The 25588-nt window shown below is 47.3% G+C and overlaps 1 protein-coding gene across 3 annotated transcripts in view; it reads left to right on the forward strand.

The window, feature by feature from the left end:
- FRMD4B (FERM domain containing 4B) overlaps positions 1-25588 on the forward strand; it is a 118701-nt gene that overhangs the window by 90664 nt on the left and 2449 nt on the right. For all 3 annotated transcript variants that reach the window (XM_019536670.1, XM_019536669.1, XM_019536671.1), the window contains exons 12-22: positions 10658-10734; positions 11721-11859; positions 12326-12467; positions 13655-13788; positions 13876-13995; positions 15170-15398; positions 18445-18501; positions 19527-19674; positions 21250-21369; positions 22410-23218; positions 24068-24200. In XM_019536670.1, coding sequence (XP_019392215.1) covers positions 10658-10734; positions 11721-11859; positions 12326-12467; positions 13655-13788; positions 13876-13995; positions 15170-15398; positions 18445-18501; positions 19527-19674; positions 21250-21369; positions 22410-23218; positions 24068-24200 — 2108 coding nt within the window. The remainder of the gene's footprint in view (positions 1-10657; positions 10735-11720; positions 11860-12325; positions 12468-13654; positions 13789-13875; positions 13996-15169; positions 15399-18444; positions 18502-19526; positions 19675-21249; positions 21370-22409; positions 23219-24067; positions 24201-25588) is intronic.

Consider the following 25588-nt stretch of genomic DNA (forward strand, 5'->3'; position numbering starts at 1 on the left):
GTGGAAACGTGTACATTTTTAAGCAGTTGCTGCTTTGAGTCCCGAGCTCACCGTGAACTCATTTTTTCTTGCATCCATTATTTTGACAAAGGTTCACACGAGTTCACAGGATCCTTCAAACATGTAAATAGCACTGGTAAGTTCGTATTCTGGATCAGCTTCTAGAAACACAGGGGTCCCGTCCACGTGCGTGGAGCCTGCTCCGACATGCTGGAAATCCAGCTGCGGCACGAAAATTTAATGCGTTCTGGCAGTTTTCCGTGCCGTGTGTATCAGCGTCCCTGCATGTCTCCGTGCTGGAAAAATGGTGGCAGGGTGCTTTGAAATAAAACATGCTTGGTGAGCTTTAGTTCAAAGCGCCCTGCTGCTGTTTTTTTAGCATAGGGACCCTGATACACATGATGTGCGGGTGGTTTCAATTAGTGCGTTCGCTCCTTAAAGCACCCGGTCCCACAACAGGTATAAAAATGTCCGCGGCTTCATGAAAATGCCTAATGTGAGATTGATCAGTAGGAATTCAGCGTGGTAATCCCTCTGAAGCTTGCCACCGTCCTTTTCTCTCTTTGGGCAGCTACTAAATGATTGCCTTCATTACTTGTCTTCATACTTTTACATCCTCCAAATCAGTTCAGTTCCTCTCTCCTGTTTTGTTTAATGCAAGGGTCACGTTTGGTCATAGGACTTGCTGTCATTTATATACACGGACTAGAACTGAGATTATAAATTGCTAAACCGGGTACAGGGTCCAGCCGATGCAGATTCTCCCCTGTGTCATGGAGTTGCAAACACCAGCTGATTACAAGCCGTATGTAAGCAAATTGGTAGGCAAGAAGTTTGGGTCTGCAGTACTAAGAGCTTTAATATCAAATACTGTTCAAGCTCTGGGTGCCCTCCAGAGGTGTTGAAAGTACTGAAAGCACTGCAGTAAATAGGGCTGGTGGTGTCCAGTACTCAGTGCACCATAAGCGCTTGGGAGAGCCAGCTTTCAGTTAACCCCTTCTGTATCTGCGGGGTTACAGTGTTCAACACTAGCCATGTTAGGAAGCTTCAGGTTTGAAGCTGGCCAGGCCCAGATAGCAGCAGCCACACCCTGGCAGTCTGAGTTTTGTGTAGTAGGACAGGATTTATAATGGAAATGGGATAGGATTTATAATGGAAATGTTGGTAGACCATTAGGTCCAATGACTCTTGTCATCATTATAATGATACAGCTTAGCAAACAAAATCACAGGGGAGGGAGGGGGAGCCTGAAAGTGAGACAGGGGAGGGGGAAAGCTTTGATACCAGTAAAGTTGCTTGAAATTGTGCCTAATTTGAGTACATGAGATCACAGGCCTACTTGGAAGGAGGAAGCTAAGGACTAATGTGCAAATGGTTTCTTTACACAAAGGGTGGTTCTGTGTTTGGGAACCTCAGTAGGGAGGTACTTGGAGTAGTTTCATTTCAAGGAAAAAAGAGATACAGTCAGGCACAGAGGTTAACAGATACTGCTGGGTTTTGGAGGAACGATGCTTACGTATCCCATACAGCTGTTAGTTTTAGCACAGATGTGTTGCCCCATTCTTCCTCCCTGTCAGACCGTGCCATGTGTTTTGGCTAGAAATACTAGCCAAATTAATTTTAAATAACTATTCCAAGCTGGAAATATATCGGAAGAGGCAGAAGAGGAGGTCTGTCAGTAGGTTTGTGACCAGCAGAAGCAATGCATTGCTAGGTAAAAGATGCAGAACAGCGGGAGAGGAAGAGGCACGTGGTATGGGAAAGCCAACCACTTGTCAGATCCAACGTGTTGATACCGTTGCGTTCACAGGAAAATTCTTACTTTGCTTCAAGGAGTCAAAATGATCTGCCCAGCAAGTTTTCTGTTAGGCTTGTTATATTGTTTGCATCCTGGATTCAAAGTCTGGTGAGATTTATCCCTACGTATTGGTTAAAGGGTTACGGGAATCCTCGCTGTGCTCCACCCTCCGAGATAGCTGCATTTCACATATGCGTGGGCCTCTTCGGCAAAGAAAGAGGGAGATGCTGAGTCACAGTGTAACCCACAAGCGGGGTTTTTCCACATTTTTAGACATATGTGAAAAATTGGTGTGCAGCTATCCACTGATACTTGTTGGGGTGGGAAAGTTTCAGTTGTGATGCTTAGCAAGAGTCCACAGCGTTCTGGCTCTGTTCCAGGGCAGTCATCACACTGCCTTTTTCCATCTGTACTTTAACCCAGAGAGGGCTACATTTCTTTTCTTTTCTTTTCTTTTCTTTCCCATTGGTAACATGCACTCCTCAGAAGCTCTTGAAGCCCATGCTCATAAAATATGGGAAGAGGGGGGAGTACCACAAAGACCATTCAGTCTGCCGCACAGCTGGCCAGTGCACACAGTGAGTGCATGAGATGCTTTACTGCAGAGTTGACTAATTAGCTCCGCAGTAAAGCATCACCGCCTACACGTGCGGCACTATTAGGCCCAACTAAACTAATTAACTCTGCCGTAGGATAGGATAGTCCTGCCCAACACAAGTACTGTCCCATGGTGGAGTTATTTACTCCACTGCAACATGTGTGTAGATGGTGAATGGGGCTGGCTAGGGCACGAGTGTGCTACAGTGTGGGACTGCCTGCCACCTAGCCCCGCACTGAAGTACCCTTGTGCCTCAGGCAGCCCCTCCACAGCACACTGAGCTGTGGGGGAGCAGCTCTGGGCTTGCAGGCTGACCCCCCGGGGCCCTTGCTGTGCCACCCCTGCTCCGTGTGCTGCGGTCCCAGGCGCATGTGTAAACGCTGCACCCGGGAGCAATAAACTCCAATGCAAACTGCACCTGAGTTCACTGCTCCTTGTTAATAGCACATGTAGATGCACCCAGTGTGTGTAACAATGTGGTGAAATGGTCTGTTCATATGTAACATAAATGGGGCTTCCTCTCTGCAGGGGGGCAGGCAGGGCCAGCACCCTAGTATAGCCACTGGTTGTATCCTGCAAAAGCTTCCTCCTGCAAGTGCTCACCAGCACTCAGTCCTGTAGGTCATCTTCATGAAGTCAGGGTGCCTGCGCTGCTCAGCTGAGGAAGGCTGTGCCAAGCAGGTTTGGGCCTGGCATTTTTTTGTGCCTTGTTGAAGAGACTGGATCATTAGATGAAATGCAGTATTTCAGCAGAATGTTTTGGAGGACTTATCCTCGCTCCTAATACACATCCTACACCAGTGAAATTAAGGACAAGCTTGGTGTTGACTGCAGTCAGAACCAGTACGAGGACTTGGCTCTGGGGCAGTGATTATTCTGGAAATGGAGGGGCACTTTCTGAAGCATCATTTATGGAACGTGCCTTGTTCTTCTGAGACGGAAGTGCAAATGGCAGGAAAATGAACTGCATATTCGTCGCGCATTATAGTGTACACGACTCGGATGGATTCCACTTTAAGCACTTGGAGGCAAGTAACTTGGGTTCATAATCCACAGCCCTCTGTCACTGAATGCAGCCTGAAAGCCCAAATTTAAAACAAATAGTATTCATTACGGCATCAGGTCTACAGAAATTGCGATAACGCCACTTACAGAGTGGCCTTGCAGAGCATGGTTGGTAGGGCGTGCTAGCTTTGCAAATGGATAATGCTTATGATAAGCGTTTAAGAAATTAAGAGAGAGGTGTTTAAATGCTGATGCTGAGAGTTTTCTCCTGCAGAACGGTTACCTAATGAAAGTGTCCTGTCCTGCATAGTTCAATTGTTTGGAATACAATAGCATTTCCACTGGGTTCCCAGCCAGTTGATCTAATTATGCAGAGAGCTCTGTTACTGTGTGGTATTTCTCACCAAGGAGGAGTCATTGATTCAGAATCCAGATAGTGAGCAAACACAATGATTTAATGCAAACACAGGGCTTGTAATAAGACCGCTCTGTGAAATGCAGTTCCCTCCAGACGCAAAGTATTGTTTAAGCTTCACCTGTTCAAAGAGAGATGCTGTTTATATTGGTCTAGATAGTTGTTGCAAGATATTTGTTCGCCTTCGTGCAGACAAAGGGAGTTGAGAACACTTTGATTTTATTTGGAGATACTCAAATAAATATTTCTTAGGCATAAAATGTTCTGCATATGTTGTCTTCAGTCGAAAGATTTCATGTACAGAAACCCTTTCCACGATGCGACCAGCCCAAAACCCAGCGATGGCAGCTCATCTAGTGGATAAGTTTAAAGAACGTCATTACTTGCCACGGGCACGCACAGACTAGCTTGAACATCCTTTTTGAAAGGAGCAAACTCTGGTTACGGCGGTAAAATAGAAAGGGCAAGAGATGAAGATGGGAGGGTTTCTTCAAAACTTTTCACAAGTTACATCTTATTTAAAAGCTTTCATGGGGCATTTTTCAAGCAAATAGTTCTGCTGAGAAAATCATAGCGCCTTTCATGGATGACTTCAATCCGCTATGAAAGCCACATGAATGGTCCTGTTCTCTTGATGAAGTTTCTTTTCAAGAGTCCAACACATTTATAGGTCTTTATTTTGCATGAAGCAGTATAACAAAGTTGGGATCCCTGAGTCGCTGGCTAATACACACGTGTACTTTTGCATACAGTCATCTCTAATTCCAGTGACTTCATTAAAGCCTGGATTGCAGATAAATGACTAGCTGTCAATGGTCTCTTCCTTCCTAGATGTCTCACTTCCTCCAGTTTGGTCCATAAACCAAGTTCTTTGCGGCTCAGAAATGACAGAGTCCCTCACAAAGTATCTTCCCTGGGTTTCTCATTATGTTATAGAAGTTTCTTTTCAGGGAATAAGTGGTGGTGAAGCATCAATGGACATGCAAACTGCGCTCTCCCTCCTGCCAGCGGAAAGGAGGAGTCGTTTTGTTGTGCACCTGCATCGCACCAGGACTGATCCTGCTTCTTCTCTCTCACTGTTTTCTTCACGTTGCTGATTTGAATTCAGCTTCCGTTGCTGTACCTAAACTTTGCACTTCCCCCCCATGCTTATAGCATGCCCCCAAACACGTAGGCAGTCTTCCTATAAATCGTATTTGTTCCTAGCCTGCTTCCTGAAATGTAAGGCAGGGACTCCGCTCTAAATTGCAAGCTCGTTAAGGTGCGGACTTGCTATTTGTTCTGTGTTCATTGCAGCGCTGGGCACGTGGGATCCAGCCTGTGGCTGGAGCTGGTCGTTACTATTGCCATAAAACCGATAGACTAGAATAGTCTACTGGTTAACCTATAAGAGAGGGAGTCACATGAATGTTAATCTAATGATTAGTAGTACATCACTGCTGCTGAACAGCTGCTTCCTTGATGATGTTTATACATCCCTAAGTAGGCTTTTCTCTTTTGCTCAGTCACATGGCTTGATGAATTTTGCTGGGTTTAGCTTTCTAAAATGTATAGGTCACGTCCAAAGTTGACATGGAAAAGCCGTTCAGATATTACTGTTGGGCAGTGGTGTTCTGCACGGCGTGCGGTAGGGGGAATTAGGGGTCATCTCTGAGGGTCTTCCCTTGGTATTGGCTTCGAAAAAAGCAATCCTGCACTTGGAGAGCTGTACGGGCCTCCCTTTAAGCGAAATGGGAGCCTTGCATGGGCTTATTAAGGGTTTGGCAAGCTTGTGGCTGGAAAAGAGTTGTTGAAAAAAACACTTCTTAGCTCAGGTGCGCTTACTCATTTGGTTCAAAGCAATATACATTGCCAAACTCCCATGAAAACATTTTAATTATTTCTGATTGTTTCTTCTGACCTTAAAAGTCTGCATAAAGTTTCCAGATTTTTTTTTTTAGTTTCCTTTTTTTTTTTTTTTTTTTGCTTCTCTCTGCATTTTGTTGCAAAGGTATTTTAAGGGAACTGGAAATTAGGGAACATTTAGCCTGGGGTAGGATTTACACGTGCTCAGTGGGAGTTTCACTGAGTATAAACCTTTTGGATTTGGCCCCTGATTTGGAAAATCTGGTTTTTAAAGTAGCTTGAGCAAATCTGTTTCTTTCCCTTCGATTTTTCTCCAGTGTTCAGAGGCTTTTCTGTTCCTTGTCTTCCCTGATGACTTGTATCTATTACTTTCAGATGTTAGCAGGGAACCGCCTTAATTTACTCATCTGTAATTGTGGATCATCAGATGGACTAGGTATTATTTGTCCATACCTGATTTCGTAATTAGTCTTGCAAATGGACAGTACGGCAAAGTGATTTGTTTTATTTTAAACATGTTTAAGATCCCCTGGAAACTGTGTGCGAAAATGCACTTAAATGTTTTTAGAGGGTAGTCAGCTAAATGATAGACTTACAGGAAAATACCATTAAGTAGTGAACTTCTCTGACCACAGGGAAATGCGTGAGTCATGCAAGTTAAGAAAGAGCTAATATCTTAACTGAGTTATTTAGATGTATTTTATTTTAAATAAAATATGTAATATTATACTTTCAGATAAGCATGGTGAACCCACATATCCCTGTTAGAGCAAACTTTGTTCAAAACAAATTGTGCTCCTCAGCAGGTTTTATGTAAACAGATGCTGTTTAAAGCTTGAACAGTGAAGTTGTATGCAGGCACGACCATCTGAACATATTTTCGACCACGTAGCAGCAGCACGCCTGTGCCTAGACCATGAAGGCACAGTGGGCAGCTACAGCCTGCCTTTGGTTTCTTGCAGAAGGCGGGTTGCAGTGTAGACATCACCTGGGAGTCAGGAGATCCTGATTTATGGTTGTCCTCGTTCATCTGCCTCTCTTTGTGTCACTGGGCAAGTCACTCTGTGCCTCAGTTTACCACTGTAAATACAAAGAACATCTCCCTGAAGGGGATGTTGCAAGGCCTAATATAGTTAATTAAGCACTTTGAAACTGAAAATGCTAAATATTGTAGTGTTGGTGCTAATGTTGGGCAGCCACTGATTTGTATTATGGTCTGTAAGTTTTAATGTCTTTACAGATACCTTTAAAAGGCCTAGTAACTTTGCGGTATGTATTCAAATCGGATATGGTCTGTGGCTGCATGGAGCCATTGCAGTATAGACGTAGTAAATGTTATTAATTTGGGCTGCCTTGTCTGCCTATGTCCTTAGACCAGGGGCGGGCAATTGTTTCGGGTGGAGGGCCGCTTACTGAGTTTTGGCAAGCCATCAAGGGCCACATGACAGGCAGCCAGGGGCAGATGATTATTAATTTTCTAAATTTTTTAGGGGCCCTGCGGGCCGGATAGAATGGCCTAGTGGGCCACATTCGGCCCCCAGGCCGCATTTTGCCCGCCCCTGCCTTAGACCAACACGGCTGCAATGTACACCCCATTAATTAGCCCTTGCATTACGTAGCATGGATTCAACATGTAGCACCAGAGTCATCTTTTTGCCTTCGTGCTCCTATATTGCAAAGGCAATATGCATTGCATCTGTGCAGCCAAATGCAGAGCAGATACCACTGAGAACAGGAGTGGCTTTCCATGCCCCCTGGTTGAGTTTAGTGGTTGATATCCAGGTCCGTTTGAATGAGCAAACAGAGTAGAGCGAAGCAGCCAAGCCCTTGTACAGGGTTACCAATGCATATTGCCCCTGCTGCGTGTGAACTGAACTAAATGGCAAACTCCTCTCTCCAGGGCTGTCAAACCAGAATCTCTTGCAAACGTTCGGTGCCATTTGCGGGTGCTATGGCTGCCTTATAAGAAGGCAGAAGAACTCACTTCCTAACAGTGCTTTTCACAGTGGAGATTGGGGTGGTAACCCTCAGAGGGACTCTCTTTCTCTGGGTGGGAAGGGGAGATTAACTAGGCCACGTAGCTCTGGCATGCTTAATTAAGCTAATAGTTGCTTGCAGAAAGATTGGGCAGTGCGTTCCCATACACAGATGCCTCCTGTTTGTCGAGGCTGGGTAGAGCCAGCAGGTCAAAATGTGCATTCCCGTTTCCTCATGTCTGTGTGGGGGGCCAACATCTCTTCTCCGGAGTTTAGGCATCCCCCAGGGGAAGTTTCTTATCCACATGCCAAGCCCCACCTCGTTCGTGCTGTCTACTTGCAGAACAGGTTGTCTTTAATTGTGTCGGCCGCTCTGGTTTCCCACAACCTGCAGGTATGCAGGGTGCACATAGTGCTTGCATCCTGGCAAAATAATAAATAAAATGAAAAAGCAGAAGTCCAGAGGAAATGATCGAGGGAGCAAGAGTCATCATTTGTAAGTGATAAGGCAGAGGGAGCGGCTGTTTCACACCCGTAGCTCTTTATGAGCGTGGGACACCAGTGGAAGGGAGGCAAAGCTGGCATGTAGAGTGCAACTTTTCCAGTGGGACCTGTCACCGCTCAGGTGAGTAAAGGCGATGGTGGGATATAGTGCTTTCCACCTCTGCTGTAGATCAGCCTGAAGCTGAAGGCACTTCCATTTGCATCCTGCTGTGCTCAGCTCTCTTAAAGGCACATCCCTTCTGGCTGAAACTCCCAGGGCTTTCCTCCTGTCTCCACTGTTTGGTTATCTGCGGGGAAAGGGTGGTGGTGCACGTGATGTCAGCAGTGGGAGGATGTCTGTGAAACCAGAATTACACCTAAGTGCCAGGGACTCAGCAGCAGAGGGAAACCAAGACGGCTTCAATGGGAGAAACTGGTTGTAGAGTGGGGTGGGGAGGGAAGGGGAACATGGACTATCACTTGATTTAAACCTCCTTTGGACTTACAAGCCAAAAAGATAAGAAGGAAGAGAGGTTTTGTAAGTAGGTGAGTATGGAGATTGGAGTTTGGGGTCGCCGAATGCACTGTTTTATTTGGAGAAAAATGTTGGTGCAATATATAGGGTTTTTGGTTGTCGTGTTAGTTGAAGGACATAGGCAGACAAGGCCTTTTGGGTAGATGAAGGGTGTTTGGGCCCATATCGATCGATCTATCTATCTATAGCTAGATAAATAGATATAAAATAGTTCTTGGATCTTCTGCAGAGGAGGGGAGGGGACCTCGGCTGCTTCCACCTGTATAACTTCTAGGTCTGTATGTATGTGTGCGACTTGTGTGCAGCATGGCTGCACTCCCCCAGGGCCCTGCATTTTGGGATCCCAGGTTTCTTTCTTTCTTACGCTGTTGCTAGAATTAACTTCTTGAGGAGAACAGCACAAAGTACAAGGAATACACTTTAAAAAGCATCCACACAGCTCATTTGTTAGCACCAGTAGCTTTGAGTGTCAGTGCAATGCAAAGATAACTTGGCCGTTTGGTTGTAAGCTGCACTGCAAAAAAAAACCCATGCATGATCTTGAACTAATAAATGGTTCTTTTAAGCAAACTACATTTCTCATTACAGCAGGGGTTTGGGGTTTTTTTTTTTAATGAAGTAAAGTTTCACAATAATAAATTGCAGAGCTGGCAAAGAAAAGCTTTGACTAAACAGGATTCCTCCGAGGGAAGGGTCATTGAGAGAGCCAGGACCATAACTTCTCAAGAAACATATGATCTGGATTATGTTTTATTTATGACCTGTGTTAAATGCATTTAAAATGAAGCAGGACAGACTGTTTAGCTTTATGAAACTTGACATTTGTTCATGCTGTAACATGCTGTTGGGATAAACAGGAATATTTTGTGTTCCAGTGAATGCAGTGTTGATTAATTGGCTAGAAAGTTTGAAGCTTCATCCTGCCTTTAAAAAGTGATGCTGGAAATGTGATCTCGGGGGAGGAGGTGTTTCATATTCATGCTGATCTCCAGAGCAAAGTTGCTTAGTTTGCAAGTGAAAGGAATCTCTCCCCCCTTCCCTGCCAAGCCTGCGCTCAGCCTGGGGTCTGAAGGGCTTTCTCTGCCTCTCTTGCAGAGGTTTGGCAAGCTGAACTGGATCCTCAGCTCTGCCCGGGCAGTCCCATGGGCTTCAAGTGGCTTTGCACACTTGCCACCGCTGAGCGTTAAGAAAAATAAAATAAAAAATTGCGCCGTTGTTCCCTTCTGCGGAAACCCCCTCCTGTAGGGGAACAGCATTACAATGTGCCGCGCTGAAAAGAGGCCAACCCTGGTCTTTTAGCCCTGGTAGGAAGGAGGGGAGTGAATTCCCATGCAGTAGTAGGGGGAGAAATCCCATGGAGGTGCAGGGTGCCTCCCGGAAGGTGCTGTCCTCTCCGACCCTGTCCTCCACCGGCAGGGATGCGCTTCCCAGGAAAACCCCGGCTTCCTTAGAGAAGCATGCAGTGCTTCTTCCCTGGACCTGACCCCTCCTCCCACGTGTCAGACCACCTCTCTTCCTTGCCCCCCCTGCAAAAAGCAAGCCTCCCCAAATCCCATCCCACTGGGATGAGGGTTGCCTGGAGGGTTCATACTGCAGCGCTGGTGCTCCCGCGCGCTCTCTGTATCGGACTGGGGGAGAAGGGCGTGTTTTTCTTCACTTCCTGTGTGTCACCGTTTTGATTATGGCTTCTTCATTTAATCAGCGTAAAAATCCCTTCGGTTCTGCTCTCCGGACAGCGGGCTTTGTTACAGCGCCTCCTTTGACAGCAAGGGAGAAAGGGCTGCTCGGGACAGCAGAGGATTTCACAACTAAAATCAGCCCTGTGCAAGGCACGGTGTATAACAGTGCCACTTCCTTATCTTGCACATGGCCATGGCTCTGTGGTTAAATATTAATTGTGCTGGTGTGAGCTCCCACTGCCGTGAATACGCTGGTGGAAAGAGAGAGTTTGCTGCGACCCTGGGGCTGACCGTTTTGTTTCCTTCTCTCCCAATTCTCCTAGTTATTTCAATGGAAACAGCTGGAAAACCTGTACTTCCGTGAGAAGAAATTCGCCGTGGAGGTTCATGATCCTCGCAGGTGAGGCTGAGGCGGTGGCGATTGCATCTGGAAAGCTTTAGTCATCCGCTGATTAATCCTCTCATCGGCGGAGCTGCAGTGAATCAGGAGAGCGTGGATTTCTATGGGAAACCACGGCCCTGATCATTTGCTCGAGATACGGGCTGGATGTGGTCCCTGGTGTCCACTAGGTACCCGGAAGAAGAGCAAAGCCCCAAAAGGGCTCTGGGATCCATCGGTAATGTGGAGTGAAGCTTCAGAAGGCTTCAAAAAAGTGTTTTTTGTCCTCTCGAATTGCATACGCGACGGCCAGGGGAGCCCCTTGTCCCTGCTGTGCTCTCGGTGGGACTGTTTCTGGCAGCCCTAGATGTGCTTTGGGCAGCAGAGATGGATTTCGCTCCTCCGTGGCTGGAAAGGACGTGACCGCTACCTACACACCTGCACCCTCAGTTCAGCAGCCCCTCTGTGTGAGGACCGGGTGGGACACTGCTACCCAGGCATTCGCAAGGCTTTCCAGTGAAACCCTCCTTCTTTGGATTTCCTATTTCCTTCCTTTGTCCATCAGACGAGCCCAGCTGGCTTGCTGCTCCCTTCGCTTTCCATCCGGAAAGCAGTGCAAAACACGCCCGAGACGCTCTTCCAACCCCCCTGCAATATTCTGCACGGCCTCTCGCTCTGTTCCCTGTTTTAGCTTTATAATGAGCCTATCCCTTGACCTCTGCTCTCAGCAGCGTTGCACTTGCTGGAGCAGCAGCAGCCTTATTTTCCGTTTCAGCAGGTTGCAAAACTCAACAGGGAAGGGCTTTATGGTGGTGAAACCATGTTGTAATGTAAAGGGAAAGTTCAGAGCCTGGGGATGCACTGAGCTAGGGAGTTGGGGGGTCGTGTTTAGACCACTGGCATAAAGGTTGTCAGGCCGATTTGCAGAAAGGCCATGCATGCATTTTCAACCTGAAAGGAACCAGCCTTAGCTTTCATCTCTCTTGCTTTTTTCCTCGCCCCATTAGGATTTCAGTGTCACGAAGGACTTTTGGTCAGAGCGGACTTGTAGTCCTGACCTGGTATGCAAACACTTCCCTGATCAAATCCATCTGGGTAATGGCAATCAGTCAACACCAGTTTTACTTGGACAGAAAACAAAGCAAAGTAAGTTACCAGACAAGTTACTGTGAGCAAAAATTGCTGCTCCCTTCCCTGTAGACACCTAAATACGCAGTTTGAAAGTAAACCAGCCTTGCCTGAGCAGAGAGAAACGGGCTTTGTAGCCGGGATGTGAGCTATTGAGCGGGAACCTGGTTTATTCAGTCTGTTTCAGCCTGCCACCAGGCGATGTGAAATCAGGAGTTTGCATTGTCTACCCTGTGACTCGCCTCTTTCTCACGTTCATTTTGAATGCTGTGCAAATAGTCGGGGTTTTCAGCGGGGATCAGCTTGGGGGAGGGAACCCTAAGCAGTGAAATCCAAAGCCAAAACTCCCATGCAGTGGCGCTGGCCTAGCGCTTTGCTTACCGGGAGATGAAGTGTGAAATGTCATCTTCTGTGACCCTTTGTTCTGAAGCTAATTAAGTAACTTGAGGATGTGGGATTTTTTTTTTTTTTTTAACTCCTTCAGGCAAAAATTCCTTCAGCCAGGAGTTTGGACGATATAGCGATGGACCTGACTGAGATGGGCACGCCCAAGGTTTCCAAGCTAGTGACTTTGGAGGCAAAGAATCAGCTTATCATGGCCAGCAATGGCAGCTTAATCTCCTCAGGTAACATCTGTTTTGAGTGAATCCAAGATGCTAAAGATTGTGTTTTTAAACGTGATCTCTTTTATTAGCCCATGTAAATAGTTGGCAAAATTGTTCTTTGCAAGCTTTCAGGTACAAACGCCCTTCTTCCAAGGATTTAGTCGGTCAAGAAGAAGAAGGGTGCTTGTGCCCGAAAGCTTGCAAAGAGCAATTTTGCCAGCTATTTAGTTTGTGTTTAAAATGGTGATATCTTTTATTAGACCAAGTAAATGGTAGGCAAAATTGTTCTTTGCAAGCTTTCGGGTACAAATGCCCGTCTTCCAAGAATTTAGTTGGTCAGGCAGAAGAAGGGTGCCTGTGCCTGAAAGCTTGCAAAGAACAGTTTTGCCTACTATTTACTTGGTCTAATAAAAGATATCACATTTTAAAACACAAATTAAATAGTTGGAAAAATTATTCTGTGCAAGCTTTCAGGCACAAGCACCCTTCTGCCTGGCCAGCTAAATAGTGGGAAGAAGGGTGCTTGTGCCTGAAAGCTCGCAAAAAACAATTTTTCCCACGATTTATTTGGCCTAATAAAAGATATCACATCTACCCTAAAGAAACTTGTCTGCCTGTGTCCTTAGACTAACACGGCTACAACCAACACACCCAAAAGAGTGTAATACACCGTGAACCCTGGGTGTAAGGAAAACTGACACCATTTCTTTCATATAGATATATACGCTGATGATGCAGATTTGATTTCTAAGTGTAACCACCCATTTTGCTGCGAGCGAGGAAACAGAAACGCACTGCATAGACTATTATACTGTGGGACACAACAATATCCTGTTACCTGCTTACTGAGCCTGCAACCATTACATGCCCGGGAAGCGCGGTGTCGGCTGGCGGGCAGCATCAGCCCCGCAGAGTGGAATCCAGACTTGTCTAATAAAATGGGGTGTGTTTTGGCTCTGTGTATGTACATGACTCAAGCACACAAATGAATGCCCTGTTTGCTTGTGTGTCCATGTATGAGAGTGCACACGGGATTATCAGGGGGAAAAAAACAAATCTAGAGCTCCAGATCTCATAGAAAATGTAACTGTCTTCCTGCCCCTTTGGGAAATCCCAGCCTACAGGATTGGGCTGTGTATTGTCGGCCAAGGAAGGAAACAGGTCTACCCCACTGTGAATATTGAAGGGAAGTTGTTTTCTTCTTTCAGGGTCTCAGGATTCAGAGGTCAGCGAGGAGCAAAAGAAAGAGAAAATTACGGAGCTAAAGAAGAAGGAGAAGCTGCTGCAAGAAAAGCTGCTTCAGAAAGTAGAGGAGCTGAAAAAGATCTGCCTGCGAGAAGCGGTGAGGACTGGCGCTCGACTTGCAGCAAGGCGTCGGACCGCCTCCTCCCCGGCCTCTTGATAGTGGAGCGTCTTTTCTCTTCTGCAGGAGCTAACGGGCAAGATGCCGAAGGAGTATCCCCTGAGCGCGGGTGAGAAACCTCCTCCGGTCAGAAGGCGCGTAGGCACGGCGTTCAAACTGGATGACAACCTGCTCCCCAGCGAAGAGGTAGGCTTCTCGGTGACCGAGGGCAGCCGACATCTTGACCCAACATTTTTAGTTACTCCGGCTCTTGAGCGCATGTGTAGACGTGCTGACACCAAGGTTAAAATGGAGCCTTCGGGTGTCCAGGGACGGTCCACTGCTGCAGCCCCTGAGGCCAAGTTAGCTCAGGGGAGGTCTAGCCCCAGTAAGGCTCGATGCAGCACTGTTTGAAGCTAGTGGAAATGCGACTGTTGACTTTGAGAGAGGCTGGGCAGTCTCCGAAGGCGCTGGCCTACTCTGCGATTGGGTTTGTTCTTCCAGGCACTGAATTAGACAGTGGTTGAGGTTTTGATGGAGCCCCAGTAGACGAACAGGGTTCGGTAGTACATCTTCTATGCAAGTCAGGGCCACTGTGCCACTGGGTGGGGATTTGCCTGTATGGCACAACACAGGCTCCCCCCAGGGCAAATCACTTCACATTATCCATGGAGCTCAGGAGGCACTTTGCTGGCTGGGGATGGCAAGGGAAGTGATCACAAGCAACATCCCGTGCCATCTCTGGGCAGACACCAGTCCCGCTCACGTCTAAAGACTGGATGTAACCAGGTTTCTTCTCTAAGTAGAGTGTGGGGTTGTGGATGCTTTGCATCCCTCTGCCACCAGCAGCTCTGTGCCCTGATTCACAGGGCTGCCACAAGCCAGTGTGAAATCCTGTTGTAGCAAACCCTTGTGACATCGCTTAATAACACACTTAGCATTTCTGCAGGGCTTTTCTCAGATTTCTTTACACACGTTAATTAATTAAGCTTTCAACGCCCTGTAACAAAGCCGTGACGATATCAGTTTTGCATCTGGCTATGTGAAGCGGAGCAAGGTTTGGTTTCAGATGGAGCCGAGACGTTTCATGCTCTAAAAATTGGGTCCCTGGCGTCTAAACACGGATTTAGGTTTTGCACTTTAGTTACCCACATTTGACCATTTTGTAACCTGTCCGGAGGCCTCTGCCAGAGAGCTGAGCAAGAGATTGCAGGAGTCTTTTTAAGCCTTTAAGTATGTCTGGCAATACTTCTTTTCACTTAAGATTTCATTCTGTAATACGGGGTGCACCTGGTGTTTCATTTACTCAGGTAAATGTATGTGCCTGGTTTCCATCTGCAAGCCAGTGTAATAACACAGAGCTCATGTCACAAATTGGCAGGACCCCACCTTACAAAGCTTGGAGAGCAATTTCCTCATACAGCAAAAGCTGGTGGAAGCGGCAAAGAAACTGGCTAGCGAGCCAGACCTATGCAAAAACGTGAAGAAGAAGAGGAAGCAGGATTATACGGACGCCGTCAAAAAGCTGCAAGACATAGAGCATTCCATTAACAAATACCGGATCAAGAGCGGCAAAAAACCAACCCAGAAATCAACCCTCATTATACCAGGTAAGGGCCGGGAGTCACCGCATCCTGGTGAGGATGAAAACGCAAGGTCCATGTTACGGTTCCCTTTTGGTTTATAGCATTAGTGTGCCCCTGGCATGGGCGTGGGAGGGAGGAGAGATGTGCTTGACGCATCGTCTTGCATGTGAAGCAGAGCGTACGAGAGCCGTGGCAGAATATGCTGGAGGAGAGGCTTCTGCACAAGTGCAGGCTTGTTCGAGCATCCAGGACAGACGGAAGAATTAGCATGCAGGGAAAGGCTGGCAGCATCGTTTCAGTCGAAACTGGCGTGGTACCTCGGTCTGTAACGCATCATGTGCTGCCTCGGTGCCGAGATGAGCTGCTGCATGCAGGATCTCCGAGCTATTCCAGCGCCCCAGTACGACACTCGTCCCCCTCCTGTTATTTTGAGTTGCACAATGAAAGGATTTTTCTGCACAGCCAGTGCTGGGGAAAAGATGGAAAATAATTGGGCAGCAAAGAATCCATTTCTTGATGAGAAAGTACTGACTTCCATTAAGATACTGGTGGGGAATGGGCACGGCTGCATGTAGATCCCAGAAAGGAGGGGCTTACTTTCTTAAAAGTAGAGCGGTAATGACAGTGCTATTTCCTTCTTACTGGCTTTCTCCCAAGTACAGGCAAGTTCTGATTTTTGCTCCTTTATAGGAGAGTGCAGGGATTAGCAGTTCATATGCCTGGGCTTAGCAAAAAAACTGAAGGATCTCATGCTTCCTTTTGGCTTTCTTTGCTGATAAATGGCTTCAGGACACATTTTACAGCTCCTCCACCAGGAACATCTGTACACATGGTTGAAAATATTTAATCCATCTCACTCCGCGCCTTCTGTTGCTCCCAGGGGATATGTCGTTTCATGAGATGCATCTTTCTCTTGCAAGGTGGAAAGGGAGGGTGACACGGGCCCCTCTCTATATCAGCTGACACCTTCAGTAAATGTACAGCTGGCATGGCAGCGTGGGGCCTCGTTTCCAGCCTATGTTCTTCCCTCTGAGTATTGCAGCAGCGATGGGGGTCGCACATAACCTAGATCTTCTGCCAGGGTAGCTGCTGTCCTTGAGTTTCAGAATTCATTTTGCATTGATTTCCAGCAAGGGATGTAGGTCGAGGAGAAATGGCAATGCCAGGCTGTTGAGCCTTCCCAAGTGGACTGACAGCTTCCAGTGGGCAGGGGCGCGATAGCATCCGTTCTTCCAGCCTGGCATTTACAAACCACAGGTTGAAGATGGGAGGTGCTGGCTCTGGAAGGCCTTTAAAATAAGTAACAGGCTGTGGCAATGAGGCAGGAAGTCAGTGATGAAGCAGTCAGCCATGTGGATGCCATGGGACAGTGGGTGTGAAACCACCGTTGTTCGCTCCATGGAGCTTGTGGATTCCCCTGTTAGGACAGGGAAGTGGGGAGATACAACCTTCAAACCTCTCCTTTCGCTCCTGGGGCTTGACTTTGCTGGGAGTTTTTCCTGAGTAAGGGATTACATGCAATGGGAGGGAAGTGGTCTGGATGACTCGGGAGGTCCCGCCAGCCCCAGGTGAGTAAGGACTCCAAGATGTGACTAAACATGACCCCGAGCCCAGCCTCACAACTTCCCTGACTGCTGGGCATGTGTCAGGCTGCCAGGAGGGCAGACCTGGCGTTCCTGTAGGTTTGTCCAGGGCTCTTAAGCAGTCCTGGCCACCCCCAGACACTACGCACATGGTGGCAGAAAGCTGAGAGTCAGCCTTTAGCCGAGGAGCATGGCCATGAGTCATTGCAGCCGTGGGCTGCAGGAATGATTTGTTGGAAATGATGTATTAAATAGCGGCATTGATTTGTCCATTCAGCCCTGCAGTGTTCTCATTGCAGCCCTCTGGGGACAGGAGATACAGCACGTATTTGACTTTCACAGTCCCTCTTCCAGGCCATGCCGCTCGTCTCCATTGCAACGCTTGCCGCTGTTGCTCGCACACCCTGGCTGCAGGACACTCTGGGGGTGCCCTTTTCATGTGGAGCAGTGTCTGACTGACACTTGTGCCATGGCAGATGGTGCATGTGGTCTGGCACACTTTGACTGGATTAAGTGGGGAGCCACTGCCAGACAGCTGACTTGCTGACTCTAAGACCTTCAGATTCATTATCTTAGAAGTGAGCCAGATCTTGATACCTTTGCTCTATGTTGGCCCTGGCCAGCGATGAGCTACAGAGGGAGGGAGATGGATGGCCTGGATGGTTGTGTCCAATTTGTGGCAGGTCTGGTTCTCTCCAGATAGCAGCCGCCCTTCCAGAGTTGCTGCCTTCCTAAACCGCAGTGACCAGACATTGTCGAAGAGTTCAGAGTAACCAACTCATGTAACTTGTGTTTGTGCGCGCGGATGCTGATGATGGACGGAAGAAACAGCCGGGCTGTGGAAGTGGAAACAACTGCTGTGGCAATCACCAGCTCTTTTCTGATTCGCCTTTCCCTCCCTGATGCTTAGGGTTAATACACTGGAGCATGAGAGTCCTTCCAAGGTGGTCTGGTCGGATCAGACCCTTCTGCTCTGATGTATTCACCAAAAAATAAATACAAAAAGTGCAAAGACTGCAGCGACCGTATTCGGGATACTTCAGGCACGCTACTGTATATGTGGCATAAGGGAATGGAAATCCATGATGGTCCTCTGGATTCATTTCCATGTAACAAAGAGCAGGGGTTGTCCAAATTCTCAAAAGCCCCTAAAAGTCCCATTTTTATAAGTGATTCACAGCTAAGTTGTCTGAGGTATTTAGGTGCTTAAAGAAGCAGACGTGTGCCTCGTGATATTGTGAGATGCTCCTAAGTAGGTTCGACACCAAGCATCAGTATATTAGTAGTTTATTAAATCACAAGGTAAGCAGATAAGATGGGATTTCAGCAGCAAATACGAGTGTCTACAGACCATGAAAGGCTAATTATGCTTTGCACTGTATTGCAGAACAGATCCAGCTGGCTCTGAAGTGCTTTTAAAAAATACTGTGTAAAGTATTGAGAAACCTCTACTTGTGGTGTTTCAGATCCTTTATTTTCCTTCACAGATGATATCATCCCATCGGAGAGCAGCTCTTTGTCTGATACAGCAACATATGATGATGGTATGTGGCTTGTGCTTTTCCTTTTATGAAGCCTGTAAGGGCCTGTATAAATAGTAGTACAACTGCTTTTTGATGTCTTATTTTGACCTGATGCTGTATTGTAGTTTCCTATATCTTCTTTTTCAATCCCAGGTATTTTTTGCTAAGCTTTCGGATACAGAAAAGGGAGGAAAAGGCTTAACAAGAGTCCATTGTTTGAAACGGTTTATAGGTCAAAAGTGTGAACCCAGTCATCTGTTTGGGAGATTGTTGTTTTAATGGGATTCATCTGCAGAGATACCTGGATCACACTTTTACAAGTAAACCTTTCAGCAGTAGTCATGGGCAGGGGAGGGCACTTCCTGAGGGTGAGCAATCAGCCAGAGGAGGCATTATGCAAGAGAGAGTGCCCCTCACAGCTATTATAAACCACAGAAATATTGGAATATAAAGTGAAAATAATTGTCTGCTGAGTGATGAACCACATCTTGCCACAGATCTGGTGTTTTGCTTTTAGCATGCATGTTTTTCTCCTTTCTGTCCAGCCACTGGCTGGAAAGATTGTGGCTTAACCTCCCACTAGAGATGGAGCACAGTCATTTGGGCACAAACATCATCTAAGCAGCTACCAATGTTATCGAGAGGGCCTTATTCTGGTCTCACTTACTGCAGCTTCACATTAGTGAGTCCTGGTGACTTTTTAAAATGTCGTGACCTCAAATTTGCAGTCAGCACCTGAGTGTGAGAATGTGCTTCTCACCCCAAGCTGTCACACCTGAGTGTGAAAGCATGGGGCACCTGCACCTACCAAAGTCGGGGGAGGCTTCGCTCTCAATCTTGGAGGCACGGGGAGTTCAGGACAGGCGTCTGGGACAAGAGAAGCCCCTAGGGTTGGCGCTTGTTGCCCCCGCGGTCTAGAGAGTGTGCACCGTGACCACAGACGCCTGGTTGCAGCTGCAGTCGGGGGAAGGACCCAGCCGTCTGAGAGAGGATGCTGACGTGTTTAGGATTTTGCTCACCAAAAGCATAATGTTGCTTCCCAACAGCCAGCGAGTCCCTGATCCTGCCAGCGCAGAAAACAAGCTCTGTACCGCTTTCTCCAAGAACCCCTCCGCCAAAGTCTCTTGGTGTGGAGAGAATCCATCTGAGGAAATCCTCCGTAAATGACCAGTACTTAGAAACCAGATATACCAGGTATGATGCATCTCATGCCGCTGATGACCCCAGCGGCTTCCGGTTGGTGTGAGCCCGGGGCTATTCAGTGCGAGATTTCTTTTGTCGTGAATACACCAGTATGTCCTGCTGCTGAATGACATAGCAGAAGACAACGCCTTTGTTAAATGGGGACTTCGCTGCTGTGGTTGAATATATTGTTTAATGATTGTCATTTTATATGAAGTGGGTTTATTGGTAAACTGTGGAGAAGCACAGTTAAGTCGGAGCAGTTTATGTGGGAAATGGAAAGTGGGTTAGAGATTTAATGATAGGCTTGGCATGAAAAAACACCTCGCCCACTAGCCCTTCCATCCTTCACTTCCGTTTGTGCGGCTTGTTTCCGCCCTTTATCTCCACGATGACACCGATGGCCTAATCCTGTCAGGTCGCACACGTCCACGTAGATCCTAGCAGAATTGCAGAAGAGGCACTGTCCTCGCCTGACGTTTTCAAAGGCTTTGACACTGGTGAGAACCGAGCAGGAGACAGACCTAGGTCATGAACAGTGCTGTAAACAGTCCCATCCTCAAGCAACACGGCTCCAATGCCCCCTGTACGCAGTGCAAGGATCAGGCCCTATATGTCAGAATATGAGGTCCCTGACGGATGCTACGCTTAAGACATGATTAACTGGTCGATCATGTCTTAAGTCATGACCAGGCCACGCATTCATTCAGTGAATAGCATGATAAAATGAAGCAGCAGCCACAAAGTCGTTACACAAAATGTATTATTGTAGTTATCATGCAATAATAATATTGTATTATTCCAAATGATATGTTATACATTATAATTATACAAATGATACAAATTAATAAATATTAGTAATATTTTGGTTATTACACAATGCAATCACAGACATGTATGATAGCTTTCAAGACTTCCAGGTGCTCCAGCGGCTCGGAGCACCCTCAGTTGATCAGGGAGCGCACCGTGTGCGCTCCTGACTGGGAGCCCAGATCAGCTTAGCCACAGCTCCCAGCCGGGGCAACACAAGGAGCCAAGCTTGCTACTTGCCAGTGCAGGGGGAGCCTGGGATCGGGCTCCCCTTGCATCATCAGTAGGGCACAATAGGATCTAATGCAGGATCCCACAGTCATGATTCCACATCAGATCCCATCATGCTTTTACTTGACCATCTGCCAGGGTCCTGAGGGTACTTCAGACAATGCTGGGTCATTGGCTTCTGTTCCCTTGAGTAAGCAGAATTGCATCAAATCCACGTACAGAATTGAAAGCATTGAGAACCGTGAACACTGCTTCTGTGCTGCTCCTCAGTTATCTGTTCTGTCTCCTGTTGCACATCTCTGTCCCTCAGCATATTATCCTGCATGAACATCTCTGCTGCATTACCGTCTTGGAGGCTATGAACTTCTGGCTGTTTCTGCAGTGCTAGCTTTCGCACTGGGAGATAGACACCTGTGCTCACTTCTGCTTTCATTGCCGCTGGTGGTTTTTTTCTTTTGGTTCTGTCTGCAAGCTAACATCGCATTGCATTTTATGGGCGATAGCTGGATGATAACTGCACATTGGATCCTCTGTTTATAATCCCAGGGACCCCCTCTCAACACACAGTAGTCCCTACCGGACACTGGAACGGCAGCCTTTTGGAGGGAGAAGCATGCCTACCACACCTGTCCTTACACGCAATGCCTACAGCAGCAGCCAATTACAGTAAGATGATTTCCTTTTTCCTAAAGCTTGACATGAATTTTGGGCCACAGAGAAATAAAACCAGTGACAGTAGAAATAGGATCCCTTCGTGTGGGACAGTTGCCCAGTAGAATCTGGATTTGCAATACGTCTGCCTGTGATTTTTCAGGTGCCTGGTTATACATTAGCTGTTACTTGCTTGTACACATGTGGCATGCAGACGATGGTGTTTATGTGTGCAACCAGATTTCATGCACACAATACCATCAACAAATGGGAGTGCATCCAAAATGTTGCATGCAAACATAGACATTGGCTTAAAGTGGGTTTGAAAATGTTGCCCTTCTGCTGATGGAGGACAGGTACGGAGAGGCAGTGGGGGATCACGCTGGGTTTCTAAACAGCACAACTCCAGGAGTTTCACATTTGAGCTACATGGTATTGCTCATTTCGGGCAAGATTGGCAAACACTTAAGAGGCCACCTGTCAGCGTGATCTTGTCAGTCTATTCACGTGGCTAATAAACTTTCGAGTTGGGGAGCACTGAGGGCTTATGAATGTATAACTCCTTTCCAAAATGTGATCATACCTAAGCCTGACTTCACTTACACTATTGAATTATCTGGTGCTTTAGCTGCCATCAGAAATGTCCCTTACAGGAGTAGAGCTTGGCGAGGTTTGCTGCAGCTGTAATCCAGACCTTTTATGCAAGAAAAAATAAAAAGCTAATTTATGAGTCCATGCATGGGCCTCCCTGGATCTTGGGGAAGACAATGCACTGCCTAAATGGGATTTTTATCTTCCCCATCCTTAGCTAAAGGATTTCAATTACTGTAAATTGAGCTTGGTATAAAGCCTTTACCATACTCTACCAAACCGCTGGCAGGAACAAAGGAGCTGTTCTGATTGCTATGACAGGTGGGCTAAAGAGTATCCACCCAGGCCCTGGCATTGCCTGCTCATCCCTTACTCTATACTGTAGTCTGGCACAGCACACAACATGACAACTCCCAAACTTCATGTACAGCTGCTCTTAACCACCTAATCTCCTGGCGTTTCAGGCCGGACGTTTCCCCGCAGCACTGCAGACAGCGCAGCGGCAGCCTGGAGTCCCAAACCCATTTGCTGTCCGAGACTGTCGGGGAAAAGCCTGCGTTCTCCATCTCCAAATCTCAGCGAAGTAGCAGCACGGAAATCTTGGACGACGGGTCATCCTACACCAGCCAGTCGAGTGCAGAATATTACTGCACGACACCGACCCCCAACCCATATTACACCACGCAGACATTAGACAACCGCACACGGGGCCGGAGGAGGTCGAAGAAGCAAAACATTTCGGCTGCCAATTCGGGGAGCATGCCAAACCTTGCCCAAAAGGACATCCGAAACGGGGTCTACCAAAAGAGTCCAGGGCAGCCTTCCTCTAGCTACTATATTTCTGGATACGCCCCGTATGCCGAATGTGACGTTTATTACAATGGAGGCTATGTTTACGAGAGTGATACAGAGGGGCAGTATAGCGTCAACCCTTCCCATCGCTCGTCAGCGCACTATGGATATGACCGTTACAGGGAATTCAGGTCCTACCGCGAAGATGAGATGGAGAGAGTACCACACAACCCCTACGCGACTCTAAGGCTTCCGAGGAAGCAAGTGGTTAAAACGGAGCATATAACCAAAAACATTCACAAGGCCTTAGTAGCAGAGCATCTCCGCGGTTGGTACCAACGTGCCTCGGGTCCAAAAAAAGAGCAGGGTCATAGCCTGCAGGCAAGCTTTGACTCTGATCGAGGATCTCAGAGGAGCTTGGGCTTCGCTAGCCTGCAAGTACCGTGTTCTCCTAGCAGCCGGGTTTCTTCTTTCTCTTCAGGTAACGTCCGATTCATGATACATTAGATGTGCTACTTATCCCTTCAGGGGGTCCATCTCTGTGGCCTTTTTTGCTCTTGCAACTTCAGTGATGGGAATGTGGCTGCATACATATAAATTCAGGGCAGATATTCCCTCTCCATCCCCCCCCCCCAACAAAACTGAAGAATAGTTTAAATAGGAATTTTTGGCAGAGAAAAGGCTATATTTGGTCCGATGATTTAATGATGCAAGTAGAACAAATGCTCTCAGTCGGGCTAGGCCATGGCGCCAAGCTACGCAATGGACCCCAGACTGGTTATGCCTGCAAGATCACTCCCAGACACGCTGATGATGCGAGAAGCAGTGTCCTGTCTGGGTCCCAGAAAGTGGTGCCAGTTGAGAAGCTTGCGCTCTGCTTCCTGGTGGTATTGTTTTTCTGCAAATTTCACTGGAAAGGATACCACCACCATGGTGATCCATCTGAAAATGGGCACAAGCTTAGCTGTCTGGATATTGCCATAAGGCAATAGGGAATAAGAAATCATCCAGGCACAGCGGGTCCCAGAAAATAGTTGTTCACCAAATATACGCAGTGGGCAGAGGCCTGGCTCCGTGCATGCAATGCTGCAACTGCCCTGGTCTCTGAGACAGGGAGCACACTGATTGCCACTGAATAGAGAGGGCTGGTGTTCAAAGCAATGCCACCCTGTTACTCTCAATGGCGGCCGCATGCCTTGCTCCCCAAAGTACTTTGAAACACAAAGTCCTGTGCAAACCCGCAGAGATCCTTGCTGGGAAAAGTCTTCCTGCTTTCAGTCATTGTAGCCGGAAGAGGATTAATTTGCTGGTTTTGTTCTTAAATCTCTAGCTTCTTCGACAAACGCTTCTGGGAACTGGAGGAACCAGACAACCGCGGGACTTGCTGATTATGATACCTTGTCTCATTCCTCTTACACCAGCTGTTATGCAAATGTTTATAGCAACTTCCCACTGCAGAGCAGGTGAGTAGGGCGCACCAAGGCTGCCTTCTGCTCCGTATAGGCTTTTAAAGCTTGTGCAGGTAGCAGCCTGGTTTCAGGTCGTCTCCAGCTAAACCGGAGTGATCCATGAAAGCCGGTGACCTGCAGCAGATCTGCTGTGTCGAACTGAAAGGAGAGTATTCATGGGCTGCTTTCCAGCTGCTCAAGTGTGATGTTCCACGTCAGCGATAACATGCTTAGATGGCCTCCCTTATGCAGATATCCTGGCAGGCTATTAGCTGCTATCAGTGGGCGTAGCTCTGTTTTGACACACCTGCTAAGGACCTGTCCCACTTTCAGCTGGGCCAGGGCATCGGCTGGGCGGGACATAGACTTCTCCCTGTCCTAATGATAAGGAAATAATGCAGGGAGAGGTTGAAGGGCTTGATTTTTTTATTTTTTTTTTTTTACCTGCCAAAATGCTGGCAAGGGTAGGCAGAAATATCCTGTTTTCTGTCACCTGTCTGCAAGGAAAGACGCATCAAAGTCCTTAGTCCAGAGCACTGATGAACAGGGGAGCATTGCTGTTGGACCTGCCCCCGGGGTGGCAGTGGCCTTGACCATGTCCCACCCTTCCTCAACAGACTTCTGTGTGAGCCAGGAGTAAAGTTTCTCTTCCAGCTAATATCTGTGATGGCATTCAAAGAGGGCATGGACAGGTAGTCCCCATTAATAGACTGTGCATATCACATAGGGAGCTTCATAGTCAGAGAGTTTTGGCTTGATGTGGCTACAAAGACAGCTGTCTCGGGAACAGGGAGTGCAGCTTTGGACGAGTTGGCACGTCTTTCTCTCATTCAGATGGGTTCAAAACTGGCCACTCTGTCCCTGATTTCACTCTGGTGCTATTTACAGTGCAGCACGTTGCTTCAGTGCTGCAGAGATTCATGTGACTTCTGCTTCTCCTTGTGTCTCTTTCCTCCTCCCCTTTCCAAACTCCACCTGTTAACAGTCAGAACAAAGACCTTCTGTGCACCAGCGCAATGGTGCCTGCAGACGTGAGATCATGTTTAAATACTCTAATGCTAAGTGTAGCCAGCTGTAGCAAGTACTCCACCTTCCATGAGTTGCAGTATTTGCTTGCTGCCGGGCTGGCATGTGTGAAATACGCCCCTTCGATCTTCCATTTATGTGTGTGTTTTAAAACAAGCATTTAAAACAAAAAAAGGAGCATGAAAGCTTCACAGTAATTTTCACCAAATGCCTTACAGCTTTCAGTTTAGTGCCGTGACTAAAAGATCTACAGTAACAGCGTTTCAAAATACAATTTCTACTAATGGTTTAATGGCCTAGAGTTGGATTTTGCAACGTGCAAATAAGCTGCCTATTTTGACAGCAAAAGATTTACGTGAGCCGCGGCTTTTTTTTTT

The sequence above is a fragment of the Crocodylus porosus genome, unplaced genomic scaffold (assembly GCF_001723895.1).
Source record: "Crocodylus porosus isolate Cpor-Errol unplaced genomic scaffold, CroPor_comp1, whole genome shotgun sequence".
In the NCBI taxonomy this organism is placed as follows: domain Eukaryota; kingdom Metazoa; phylum Chordata; order Crocodylia; family Crocodylidae; genus Crocodylus; species Crocodylus porosus.